This window comes from Stegodyphus dumicola, chromosome 10 (assembly GCF_044657685.1).
Source record: "Stegodyphus dumicola isolate Sdum_Otavi_A_Nest chromosome 10, ASM4465768v1".
Taxonomy (NCBI): domain Eukaryota; kingdom Metazoa; phylum Arthropoda; class Arachnida; order Araneae; family Eresidae; genus Stegodyphus; species Stegodyphus dumicola.
In genome coordinates this window covers 181,681,782-181,696,448 of record NC_140777.1, presented here as the reverse complement: position 1 = coordinate 181,696,448, position 14,667 = coordinate 181,681,782, and the positions used below count along the sequence as shown (strand labels likewise).

Genomic DNA, 14,667 nt, shown 5'->3' with positions numbered 1-14,667 from the left:
TCACTGTTAATTACCACTACCGTATATACGGTACCTATCGTAAAATATGAACATGAAATAAATCGTAACATTTCTATCTAGCTAACAGTTTCTACAATTAGTGATTAATAGTAAACGTCTTTTTTCACTGTTTTCATCACTGGAATCCTCGCAGCTCTTTTCGTCAGACGCAGATTCATTTCTTCTTTCCTCATCATCATCATCGTCATCCTCGGCGTTCTAGAGCTCGTCATCTTCACTGCCATTCAATGAATTTGAAATGCAGCATTTCTTGAAAGATTTCACAATCTTTGGTGCTTCGATGCTATTCAGTGCAACAATGTGCGGTGCAGCACGCTTAATTTTTCCTGTCGGGGTCAATTCGCGGTCATCGGCGAACTTTGCACTCGAATCTAATGCGCCATCGAATCTAATGCGCACCCCAATTTTGAATACTACATTTGGCCAAAAACGATGCGCATTAGATTCGCGTAAATACGGTATAAGCTGATCTCAGATTAAGTAAATATTCCTTTCTCCACCTGTTCCAGAAGTGATTCAAAAGTGTTTGCTGATATTTATATTTCTTTACCAAAGAATTTCTATTAACATTTAAATTTTCATTTTTATGTTTTATTACATGCAAAGACACCAACCTTTTACCAATAAGAAAATGAGATGGGGTGAGTGGAGAGGGTTCGTTGTCCAGATACGTGATAGGCCTGGAATCAATCAGGGCTTCAATTTCACAAAACAGTTTCCAATTCCTTCAAAGAGAGAGAGGATCATCCAACAATTTTCTTTAAGCAGGTTTTTAACCGTTCGTATCTGTCTCTCCTAGAAACCTTCCCACCATGGACCTTTTTCAACTATAAAATTCCAAACTATACCTTTAGAAGCAAACATATTTTTAACTTGATCATTACCTATCGGATTCCACCATTTTTTCAATTCACAATTTGTTTTTTTAAAAGCTTTGGCGTTATCAGAATATACAGTGGTGGCCAAAATTGTGGACACTTTTGGAAATTTTTATGTTTTTGAACTTTGTATGCTTATAGAAAATGTTACGTTTCGCGAAATGCAAATTTGTATATATCATTTTAAAGAGAATTTATTACTGAATTCAATACAAAACACAAAATTCAATTATAATTGCAATACAAAAAAAAGTTATATGTACTTTAATATAAATAAAAAACACAGTTATGAAGTGGTTTGTAATGTCTAGCTTTCCTGGCCAATCACTGTTCTTGTTCTGAGAACCAATCAAATGTTAGTAACTGCCAGTAGAAAATGACATCATGTTTACACTTGAAACAATTCATTATTTTGCTTTGTTCTGTAGAAGGAGGACCTGTTTCTTATACACTGCAATTACAAGTAGGAATTTTTGTAAAAAATTTTAATATTTAGTCAAGAAGCAATGACATCCAATAAAAGAGTAGATTGGACACATAGAAAGAGATGTAATATTATTGTGTTACGAGAAAGTGGTCTTTCCTATGCTGAAATTGCAAGACAGGTGGTGGGTGTTTCAGTGACTACATGGAGTCCGAAAGTTTTGTTTACGATATCAGGAGACAAATTCAATAAAAAACAAAGAAGGAAAAGGCAGAAAAAGGTGCACCACATCTATTGATGACAGAAGAATAAAAAGACTATGTCTCCAAGATAGAAAAATGTCATCAGCGGCCATCAGAAGTGACCTGAATGATGCTGGTGTTTCTGTCAGTTCAAGAACAATCAGGAGAAGAGTAACAGATGTTGGACAGAGAGGTAGAATTCCACGAAAAAAGCCTTATCTTAATTTTCAGCAACGAAAAAAAAAAAAAAAAAAAAAAAAAAAAAAGACTACAGTGGGCAAAGGAACACATTAATTGGACAGATGATCAGTGGTCACAAGTTATATAGAGTGATGGAACTAAGATATCGTTATTCGGTAGTGATGGGCGAAAATATGTAAGACGTAGAACAGGAGAAGAGCTACATCCTGACTGCATTCAAGCAACTGTGAAGAACCCAGTTAGTGTTATGATTTGGTTATGCATGTCAGCAGATGGTATTGGTCGCCTTCATGTCATCGATGGGACACTGAATGCCAGAAAATACATTGACACTATTCTAGAACCAAAACGTCTACATTCCATCAGAGATCTCTTTCCCAACAATGCTTCGTTTATTTTTCAGCAGGATTCTGCTCCTTGCCCCACGGCCAAAATATCGAAAGAGTGGTTTCGTACAAAGAGCATTAAATTGTTGTCATGGCCAGGAAACAGTCTTGACCTCAATCCTATCGAAAATTTGTGGCACCGTTTGAAAACTGTTGTCCGAATGAGGCGCCCATCAAATAAAAGGGAACTAATTGAGGCTATAATTGTTTCCTGGCATCATGTAATAACGAAAGAAGAGCTTAAAACTCTTGTCAGCTCAATGAAACATCGATGTGAAGCTGTAATAAAAAATAAAGGGTACCCTACTAATTACTGATAACTCACTGCAATCATCACTATCTAATGTATATCGATAACTATTATCGTTTAAATTTTTTTGTATTGCAAATAATTGAATTTGTGTTTTGTATTGAATTCAGCAATAAATTCTCTTTAAAATGATATATACAAGTTTGCATTTTGTGAAACGTAACGTTTTCTATAAGCATACAAAGTTCAAAAACATAAAAATTTCTAAAAGTGTCCACAATTTTGGCGACCACTGTATAGTGGAAAATAATCCTCGACGAGAAACAAATCGTAGGAATCTTAACAAAAAAGAATCAGCACTTATGTTTAAAACTACTTCTAAGTGGATACATCTTGTCACTGCACAGCTGAAATAAGTAAATAACACTTTGAATTAAAATCACGAACAAAAAATGGTCCGGCAAAATTCACACCACATATATCAAATGGTGGATCTTCTTGAATTTTATCGGGCGGTAAAGGGGCAACCACCTCCATTCCAGGTTTCACTTTGAATCGTCTACAAATCAGACAGTTATTTAACACTTTTTTCACAAACTGACGACCTTTAACAATTCAGAATTGTTCTCTTAAATGTGTTAAAGGTGCATCAACACCTAAATGGCACATTTTAGTATGAGAATCACAGATAAGTAGTTCAACAAATTTATCATTAGATGGAAGAAGCCAAGGATGTTTAGCTCGCATATCGTTACTTGAGAACTGTAAACGTCCCTTTAAACAAAGTAAGTTATTGTCATCATCAGGATTCAAATTAAATATGCGTGAACTCTTATCGATAGTTCCTCTGTTGGTAACCTCTGTACTATAATGTTTGAATTAGCTTTGATCCAAAAATGCAAAGCTTGCTCGAGTTCTGAAGCACATATAGGTCCATTTAATTTTGTAGAATAAGGTTTAGAATTGTGCACAAACCTTTTAATCCAAGCAGTAACACGCAGTAATCTACTTAGGTCGCTGAAGTCATTAACGTCCAGTAACGACGACATAGGTAAGTTTCCGTCAGCTGAACTGGTTACCATGGAATTAACCAGTGCAATCCGTCGCTCTTTCACTATAACGCGTTCATCACAGATGTCATTAAAATGATGTAGCGATTCTTGAAGAAGCCACAAGTGAAGCGGTTTAGACAACCAAACAGGGCCTTACCACCGTTAGAGAACTTGTAAGAATCCCCCTAGTCGATTCTCCTAAGGTCTGCAGGATTGTCGGTGCCACTGCAATGGTTCCAACACTCTGTTTGAGTCAGCGACTGCACTTGAGCCACTCTGTTGGCGACAAATGGTTTCCATTGTTTTAGAAGATCCTTTCAACCAATGAAAGACGATTTGAGAGTCGCTCCAGAAGAAAGTTGTTTCGCGAAATCAGGAAATAGACCTTGTAAATAATTTCCTAAACGTGCAGCGAGGAGTGCTGCCATTAACTCTAATCCTGCAAGAGTCAAAGTTTTTAAAGGAACAACCTCACTTTTTGAAATTATAAAGCTCACTTTGATTTGGCCATTGCAGTTCACGTACCTTAGGAACGCAACAGCCCCATATGCCTTGGAACTGGCGTCACAAAACACATGAAGAGAAACTTCACTTATTTCTACACTCTCAAAAAACTTTCTTTCAATAGATACTGATTCAAGTTCACAAAGTTCAGAACACCAGGTTCTCCATTTATTTTGTAGGTCACTTGGCAAATCTTCATCCGATTGTAGACCACGTTCCCACATCTCTTGTAGAAGAATTTTCACAGTGATTACAAAGGGACCAATCAGTCCACATGGATCAAATATCTTTGAAATAGCTCTCAAAGCGTGACGTTTGGTAATTCAAAATCAATGGAATCCCTAACATCTCTTAAATCTAATTTAATTTTATCCTCAATCGGATCCCACTTCAACCCCAAGAAACCTGTTCATAGCCCGAAATCAGTATTTTCCTCATATCCGTTTTCATTCCAAAGTTTATACAGTTCCGGGCAATTGGTTTTTAATTTCTTCAAATGAAATCCCGCGGCTTTCAATATCTCTATTGCCGTAGAAGTCAAATGATAAGCATCCTGAACGGTATTGGTTCCATAACACAGCTCATCAACATAAAGAATTTAACATTTCATAACATTTTGGATGATGTTCCTTAAATTTCTTATGTGAAATTTCAAAACGCAAACCAAGGAAAATGGCGAAGTCGTTAAACCGAATGGGAGACGATTTAAATGAAGAGTTTCGGTTAAATCATCTACCTCTTTGGGAAACCACAAAAATTTAAGGTATTTTCTATCTTCCTCGGCAATCTCTATCATAAAAAAAGCTTTCTCTAAATCTCCGCAAAATGCAACTTGACATTAAGAATTATGTCCAATAAATTTGCATAAAGATTTATTTCCGATTCTAGACTCATTAAGAGATTTATTATATTCATTAGTCTTACTGCTACAGTCATAAACAATTCTAACTCGAGTTGTTTCCTTGTCATCCTTAATTACTGCTCTGTGGGGCATATAATATCCTGAATTTTTATCTTCATTAACACATTTTCCTACAATCTGCATTCTAATTGATCCGATCTAATTTGTTTATACTGGTCATAAATTTCTTGATATTTATTTAGTTTGTGCTTTAACAAATCAAAACGCTTTTTCGCAACCTCGTAATTAGAATTTAACCCAACTGCAGGTCCCATGTTTTCCTTCCACATCAATCTGCAAACGTACCTTTCCCCATTAAATTCCAGAGAATTTTGAAATTTTTCATTCAATTGATTGTCCCATTCAGAAAAGTTTTGTTTGTCTGACTGAAATTCTTCTATTTCCCCAAATTTTTTCAAATCGCACGAAATGGAAGAAGAGTCCATGACTAAACATACATTTTCATAATTATTGGTCAATTTATTACATCATTTCACTCCAGGTAGCAACCAACCGAAACAAGAATTTATGGTAGTAATGTTTTCATTTAACTTTACTCTCTCGTCATAAACAACATCCCAAAATGAATCGCATCCGATAAATATTTTCGTCTTACAGTCGCCAGAAAATGAATCAGCCAAAGGTAAACCTCTTTCCTTCGACGCATTGAATCGCATCCGATAAATATTTTCGTCTTACAGTCGCCAGAAAATGAATCAGCCAAAGGTAAACCTCTTTCCTTCAACACATTGCGAATAGATACATCAAGAATTTTCAAGGACAAATTACACTCATGTCCATAAATTAAGGATAATGCAAAATCAGACAAAGGAAAAGTTAGAAGCAAAACAAATTTGACTTATTTGTAAAACTTATTTATTAAACAAAAGGTAAAGAGCAAAAAAGATGTTATATGTTTTATATTATTAAAAAAAAATAGTGATTTTCTCTCCCTGGAGCAAATTAAAAAAAAACCTATTTACAAAAAACTAATATTACATGTTGGTATGATTGTCGATACATTGTATGTCTCCCAGACGATGCAATACAGTCCGTACAAGGCCTAGGCATGCTGAGTATCAAATTATCGATCTGATCTTGGGGGATATTACACCACTCAAAAAGCAATGCTCTCCGAAGTTCCGGTAGACACGTAGGAGGAGGTTGACGGGCTGCAACTCGTCGGCCAAGCATGTCCCACACGTGCTCTACTGGATTCAAGTCCGGTGAGAATGCTGGCCAGTCCATACGGGTCATATCCTCCTATTGAAGGCATTCGCTTACGATGTTTGCACGGCGAGGACGGGCGTTGTCATCCATAAACACAAATTGTGCGCCCGTGGCGCCCCGAAACAAACGTACATATTGTTCCAGAATGACGTCCCGATAGATTTGGCTTGTCATGGTTCCAATTTGAACATTCAGGTCAGTTCTCGAACCCAGAATAATTCCACCCCAAACGAGTACTCCTGCACCACCGTAACGGTGTCGTTCAATGATGTTTTCTTGGTGGTAACGGGTACCTGGAGCTCTCCATATGAAAGTCCGGCGAGAATCAGACTGCAAGCTAAACCTGGACTCGTCGGAAAACATCACACAAGCCCACTGTTGCGGTGTCACAATGCATGCTCTCTACTCCAGGTTAACCGCAGGCGAGAGTGAGTTGCAGTAAGTTGAACGCATCTGACAGGTCTACGAGCATATAGACCAATCTGCCCTAAGCGTCTGTACACGGTCTGCCTTGAAATTGTCGTACCAGTGGCTGAAGAGAGCTGACGAGACAGGTCTGAGGCTGTGTTCCGCCGGTTTCTTTTGGCAGTAACTGCCAAATACCGGTCCTCATTCGGCGTTGTAACTCTGGGATGACCTGTGCTGTAACGTCTACTCACATTACCATCATCTTGGAATTGTTGCCAAAGCCTGGAGATGACATTCTGGGCAATTCCACGTTCGTCTGATACTTCCAGTTGGATACACCCACATTCCAGGCGGCCGATAATTCTACCACGTAAAAAATCATCCAAATGCGTCCTTTGTGTTATAACTATTCGGTTATTGCACTGAAATGCTTATAAAGCGCCTACGAAAAATTTTACTTCTTTGCCTGTATTCCTTATATATCATTCTCTTACACTCTCGTTATTGTGACGTACCATCGGTGTCATCTGGTTACTTCGTGAAATTTGCATATGATTCTTGAAGATGTGTGTAGGGATTTTACAGGTGATATATTTATTTTAGAGTTCGATTTCCGCGTGACTCCGAATTATCCTTAATTTATGAACATGAGTGTAGATATATATTCAGTTATGGCAGCTTCTAACTCATACGATTTCGAACTTTGATCCCTATTGCGCAACGTCAATGAAACGATACCGTATTCCTTCTCAACGACGACATATAAAGTGGTGCCAGACACCAGGGTACCTGGCTATTACTAACCCTACCCCTCATCGAACAAATTATAGTTTAGTTTCGAATATATGCGAATTATAATTGAATGCATTAACGAACATATCTTAAAATGTTGTGGATATACATAATTATCAGGTAATGGTACATAATTTTTTAACAGCATATCTCCTAACGGTAGCTTAAAGCTATAGCTATATCTGGATAGAAAGCCAGTCAAGCACAGAAGCTGTCGAGTGGTAGAGCTGGAAAAAGAACATAGACAAACATGGTAAAACAAAAGAGGTAAGTGCGCTACTTTGGTGTCGCTAAACTGACAACATGCATGATACTAAAAAAATAATATATAATACAATAACAGTACAGAAATTTGTAGATTATATATGTATAATAATAATAATAATAATCAGTCATTACACACAGAAGTTAAAGTAGGTTAACACACATAATGTCCCTCGGGCGCTTAATATTCATAGGATTATTTACATCATAGTTATACTTAGTTCAGAAGTCAAACAACAAAAATCAGCGTTATACCTACAAAATTTTTAACAGGACTAGTTTCGATGGTTTTACCGAACCATCATCGACAAAGTGTCATTTTCATTTGCGGTTTTGCAGCTGAAGATGATGGTTCGGTAAAACCATCGAAACTAGTCCTGTGAAAATTTTGTAGGTATAACGCTGATTTTTGTTGTTTGACTTCTGAATTAGTATTTATTCGGCGTGTTATTGTGTCTTAATTATACTTAGTTGTCGCAGGATTGTCAATAGCCTCGTGCTTGTCATAAAAATTCCGCGATAGGCGGCTGTAATAAGTTCCTCAAGTTTTAGCTCCTTATGGAGCTGTCTATTCCTAACACACCAGGGGGCATTGCAAATTTGTCTAATTGCCCCATTCTGGGCTGCTTGCAGTCTTTTTCTAAGTGATTTACAAGAGTATGCCCATACCGGGCAGGCATAACTCAGAATGAGGCGTAACATAGATTTGTAAATGAGCAACTTGTTATCTATAGATAGAACGCTGTTTCGAGCAATTAAGGGTAAGAGTGAAGCTTTACTAGCTCGAAACTTCTTGATAATATTTGTAATGTGTGGGTCCCATGTAAGAGATTTAGTGAGGATCACCCCAAGATAAGGGACCTGCTTGACCCAGGGGATGCTTTCTCCATACATCTGCAGGCAGACTGGAAATTTCTTTTTTTGTTGTAAACAATATAGCGTATGTTTTCTCAACATTAACCTTAATTCTCCACTTGACAAGCCAAGCCTCTAATGCCTGTAGGTGTTCTTGTAAGTGTTGTATAGCTGAACCAACAAATGCGCTTTGTGTAAGGATCGCAGTATCGTATTGGGTGTAGTGGGTATGTCGTTTACATAAATGTTGAATAGAGTGGGGCCCAAAAGGGACCCTTGTGGTACGCCAGCCCTTATAGGGCGGCTGGTGCATAATGTGCCAGAAACGTGAACGACAAAGTGTCTACCTGTTAGGTAGGATTTGATCGTGTTAGTGATGTAGCCTGGTAACCCCAGGTTGTGTAACTTGTATGTGAGGGCATCTAGCCACACACGGTCGAAGGCCTTAGCAATGTCTAGAAACAGACCTCCAGTCACTCTGTTTCTTTGTAAGCCATCACTGATCATCTCCACAACTCTATAAAGCTGGTGGGTGATTGAGTGCTTCTGACGAAAACCGAATTGGTATGGAATGATGACCTTATGCTCCTCCAGATATTTATTCAATCTGCTCAGTATTATTGCCTCCATTAGTTTACTGACAGAGCTCAGGAGGCTGATGGGACGATAGGACTCGGGTGCAGTGGCTGGTTTGTGAGGTTTCAGTATTGCCGTAATTTGAGCAGTTTTCCAACATGCCGGAAAGTGTTGCCACTATGCCGGAAAGTGTTGCCACTGTAAGATGCAGTTAGACAGCTTGGTGAAATAACATATGGTCTTTGGTGGAAAATTCTTGATCATCTGATTGGAAATACTATCCAACCCAGGGCTCTTTTTCCTTCTCAGCCTTTTGATGTAACTGCAGACCTCCGACGGCATGACTAAGATTATGTTGTCGGTGTATGGGCTTGTTGTGTAATTGTGATGAAAGTCAGCAATAAGCTGATCTGTGTTGTTGTCTGAAATGTTGTTCATACAGAACTGAGATTCCAGATGCTGCGCTAAAAGTTCTGCCTTCTCAGCTCCAGTGTAGTGGATCCCTTGAGGCCCGTTAAGGGGCGGAATGGACTTGTAGCATTTTTTATAGTATTCCTTCTCACGTGCCATTTTGTCTCCGAAAGCAAAAATAGCTGTTCTTTGGTAGCGTATTGGCCTTAATTTTAATTCTTTAACTAATCGAGATAAAATAAAACTTCGATGACTACCACTGTCTAAAATAACATTTAGTTAAAACCGATTTTTTATCCGAACAGGTTAAAACTGTACATGTTTGTAAAAAGGGCTTATTTTTAAACAACACCAGCACCTACTTTCAATCTTTAGCTTATTTATTTTTTGTTCTACATCCAATTTTTTGAAACTTACGGAATCGTGATAACCGTCACAGAATAAACAAACATTTTTTATTTGTGTATTTAACGCTGAAGCGGTTGATATATTTTTAGGCTTTGAAAAGTTTTTCTGCTAAGTTTGACCACTTTGATAATTTTGGGAAAATGATCGTTTCATTTCGTAACTTTTAGCGGGGGGCTCATCACAGTTCGGCAATTTCCCTAGATTCCACTTCACTCCTCAAAAACGTAATAATTTCCCAAACCTCACAATTCACTTCCCTGTTTCGTTTTCGGTGAAAATCTAACACCAAATCTTGTGGTAGCAATTTCAATAGTATTGGATTTAATAAATGCCCATATGAACCCTCCGTTACATTTAATGAACGCAAATTTCTTATATTAACTTCTATTTCATCCTATAATTTACGCAAACCCTTAACATTAGATGAACTTCTCACACTGTAAAAAAAAATCTGTAAGGTTACTAAGAAAACTCATGGAAACTGGGATGCTATGGGTTATTTGAGTAACAGTAACAAGTGTATTCTTTGTAACTTTACAAGAATTTTGCCTGTAATTGGTTGCATGTCTCTCTCTCTCTCTCTCTTTTTTTTTTTTTTGTAATATCACAGCATATAGTTATGTAAGTAAAACACATTTTTCTCATGGAAAATCCAAAACGATCTATCTGTAATGGTTACGGGTTATTTGCGTGTAATATTACAGCAAATAATTATGTAAAAAGAACATGCTTTTCTCATGTAAAACCTCAACAGATATATCTGTAACTGTTACAGGTTATTTGCTTGTATAACAGCAAGTTATTATGCGAGTAGAAGATGCTTTTCTTACGTAAAATTTCAATGGTTGTATCTGTAAAAGTTTCAGATTATTTCCTTCTAATATCCCATTAAGTAATTATGTATGTAGAATATATTTTTCATAGGGGAAATACTAAAGCATTATTTTAATTCCATTTGGGTTTCTCAAAAAGGTTTTATCTCACACTGATATCCATGCATTCAAGATGACCTGAGTAGGAGAGAAGGAGTACAAAAGTATGTAAACCAGTACTGATACAATGGAATGATCGTGACATATAACGAAGAAGAATTGTTTTTTAATCACCCCCATAAACAAACATATGAACCTGCTCCACTATGGTGTAGTTTATTATGTTGCTACGACTTTGCATGAAATATGTCTTGTCTTTTCATCTTCAGTCCCTGGAAAAATCCCCGAAAGAAAAATTATTCCTGTTAGACATTAAACACAAAAAGAATGGCATCTGATTTTGTGCAGCGAGAATTCTACTAGAGGGGCATCTTTAACATGGCTCATCGATGGGACAACCAACTCAACAGTTGAGGCTATTTCTTCAAAATAATTGTTTGCACTCATGTTTTGAAGGAAGTAGTAACAGAAGATTAAGCAATTTAGCTACAGTATTCTTACAAGATTATTGTTCAGGAAAACAAATACGACAAGCAAAGCATTTGGCTTCACAGTACAAAGAAACACATTCTTCAACATTTGCAGTTTAAAAGATATATTATTTTAACTGCAATTTTTTTTTTATATTTAAAAAATGTTGAACATGTACATTCCTGCTCAAATTTATGCAGAGAAAATATATGCATTTTGAATATTTTCATGAATACATTTTTTGTATTAGTTTATTCCTTCCAATAAAATATTGATTATTTTCATTTCAATAAATAACCATAAGATAATTAAATTACGTACATAATACATATTCATAAAAGTAACAAGGATAACATATAATTCAGTCTTAAAATAAGTTTATTTACATTTACAGGTATAAAACTTTTAAATTGTACATTTTTACAAATATACTTCAACTTGCATTCAATATGAAGATGAAATAAATTTTTACTTTGCTGAGAGAAAGATTTGAAAAGTTTTGGTCCCTGTCTTAATAGGGGACTCTTATTGCATTTGATGATATATGATCTATTTATTTTAAATACAATGGCCCTTTATTATCCATATGGAAATCTTCTTCTGCTACTTGTTGCTAAATTAAAAGAAAAGATATTATTAATGGTATGCACAAAAATTATAAAAGAATAGAAAAGAATTAAAAACTGCTTTTCTTAGTAACGTTCATTCTTTTATCAATTTCTGCCCATTTTAGGCTAAATCCCTTCAATGTTTCTTTGCAAGTACAAAGAGAATCAATCCATATGCAGGAAAAGTAGTCAATTTTGCCAAGATGCATAGATCTATTTGCTATTTTGATGAGTTCTTGCGAGTCTCATTTTTAAAATACATGGCACATAAGCAATCAAAAAGCGCACACAAATGAAAAAGGGTCAGGGAAAAAAAAGAATATTAAACAATAAAGGAAGAATATCAGTATTTACAAAGAAGGAGAAATCTTAGAAATATTTATTTCTTCTATAAAATGGGAATTGGACTTTCCTGGCGTACTTCCAGCAAAAAAAAAAAAAAAAAAAAAAAAAAAAAAAAATCTGCAACAGTTGGTAGACTATGCATTCAAAAGAAATTTATTTTTGATAGAAATGTTGCCAAATTTTAATACAGAAAAAGTACTTGTAAATATTTCAGACACTGTCTGTAAGTAATATTTTTTCTTTTTTTGTTTAACAGTCTGATCAGAATTTTAAAGTTCCTGTGAAGATAATTTTCTAGCAGTTTGATAACATTTTAAACAATAATAATTTATACATTAATAATGACATGAAAACTGATAAATACATGTTGCATTAAAGCACAGCTCTAAACACACATTTAATTAATATCATAAAGAGTGCTTTTCAGCTTTATTGTTTTGTCTTATAAAATGTCATTTGAGCTTAAAACATAAGCATATTAAATGTTTTAAATCTTATGTAGTTAAGTTTTTGCTACTTTTTGTTTCATGTATCTAGGAATTATCCTACTGTATTCCCCCCTTTTGTTCTCTCTCTCTTTTTTTTCTGATCAATTATGTGTGATTTATTATTTATTTAAGAATTCAGTTGGTAAAATATGTAATGCAAATCTTACCATTCTAACCACTGAAAATGCATTGAAACAAGCATGAAAATGTTTCATATAGGAATGAAGAAATATTAATTTAAATTTCATAACTGTATCTATCATTGGGAAATAAAGATAGACTTGCTATGTTCTTTTATGGGTTGTGCGCTTTTAAATTAGAACTATCAATGAGTTATTTAGAACTAGAGACATTATTCTGAATTCATTATCAGTTTTTGTGATCTGTTTTAGTTTCTTTCTCTTTCATTTTGCTCATTTTATAATTTCTGAATAATTACTTTTTAATCTATATAATATAAATTTATGAATTTTTTTAAAACCCATTATGCATATTATCTCTACTATTAAATAATAAAGAATGTATATATATATATATATATATATATATATATATATATATATATATATATATATATGTTCCTTGAATTGTGGAAAAACCGCAGTATATAGCACCACCAAATTTTAAGCACATGCAGTTCTTCAACACCTGAACATGTGCACCAGAGAGCCAAAATTTTGAATTAATTTTCTATTTATTTTGTATTTTGTGCGAATTTAATGAACTTTTGATTAAAAATTTTCTGTTTCCACTCTGCAAGGCATAGGATATATATGTTTCATATTTAATTAACATGTTGATGCCAGCCTGACCCATCAGTGGGTCATACTTGTCTGTTCCGTGGGGTGGCATGACTCACCAATAGGTCACCCTTGTATATCAACCAATACATAATATAAAATTTTATTTTAATTATTCAACAGTCTACATTAACATTTTGACATTATAATCGAATATTCAATACAAAACGAATAACTTTAAATGTAACTTATAAATTAAATACAATTAAATATAATTATTAATTTTTTTCTATGCAATTTTTTAAAGCAGGCTAAACAAAAAGGGCGGCTTGCCCTTACAATTAAGGCTTGCTAAGCGTTTATAGCATTCTTTGCATCGCTTTCTCATCTACCTTGCGGATCCTTCATATGAATTTAAAATAAAATAAAAAAAAAATGTATGATTTTATTATTATTATTACTTTACTAGAGGGATTCATGAAACAGACTGCTAATTCAAGCGCCGCCACAAGAAAAGAACAATGAATATCCACACCACCATCAACATGTTAAAGAACTTGGTGTTGTAAAAGAAGTATGTTGCCACATATCAAAATGCAGTATATTTGTCTTTCAAGTTTAATCACATCATAGAAAAGCAGTGGCATCCAGAGCTACCAAATTTTGAACACACATCCATAGTCCTCCACCCAAATGTGTGAACCTTGAAACCCCAATTTTAAATTTTGAATTTTTTTATTTATTGCATATTTTATGAGAATTCAAGTAACTTTTGAACACAAGCTAAAAGTAATTTGAAAGTTTTGTGTTACCATTCCACAATGCATTGTTTCGAATTTATTCAGAAAACTCGGCAATATAGAAGAAGAAAAATATAAAATATTTGTCTCTCAGATTTAATAAAAGAACTCAGCAGTTTTAAAGAAATGTGTTACCATTTCCCAAAATAAAAGATTTTCTGTATAGTTCATTACCATTTTGTATAAGATATTTTATTTTTCTTCCAAAGTTACTATTAATTAGCTAGACCCATCAAATTACTTAAGCTGGGTTCATTAAAATCATAATTATATATTTATAATAATTGCTTTAGGTGGCTGGCAACATAATGGTCTAGTTTTAAAAATAAATTGTAAAATGAATTCTGAAATAACACTATATTAATAATAACAAATAATTAAACACAATATTAATAATAAACATTTTTCTAATTGATGGTATATATTGGCAGTGCCTTTTTCAGTATTTCTCATAGCAAGCTATTCTGAGGATTAACATAA

The 14,667-nt window shown here is 34.7% G+C and overlaps 1 protein-coding gene across 1 annotated transcript in view; it reads right to left on the bottom strand.

The window, feature by feature from the left end:
* Nucleotides 1–11,566: 11,566 nt before the first annotated feature.
* The window catches only part of LOC118191546 (sushi, von Willebrand factor type A, EGF and pentraxin domain-containing protein 1-like), a 287,106-nt gene continuing 284,005 nt past the window's right edge, over nt 11,567–14,667 (bottom strand). The window contains exon 42 of the mRNA XM_085825956.1: nt 11,567–11,819. Within this exon, the coding sequence (XP_085682082.1) occupies nt 11,785–11,819 (35 nt within the window). The 3' untranslated portion in view covers nt 11,567–11,784. The remainder of the gene's footprint in view (nt 11,820–14,667) is intronic.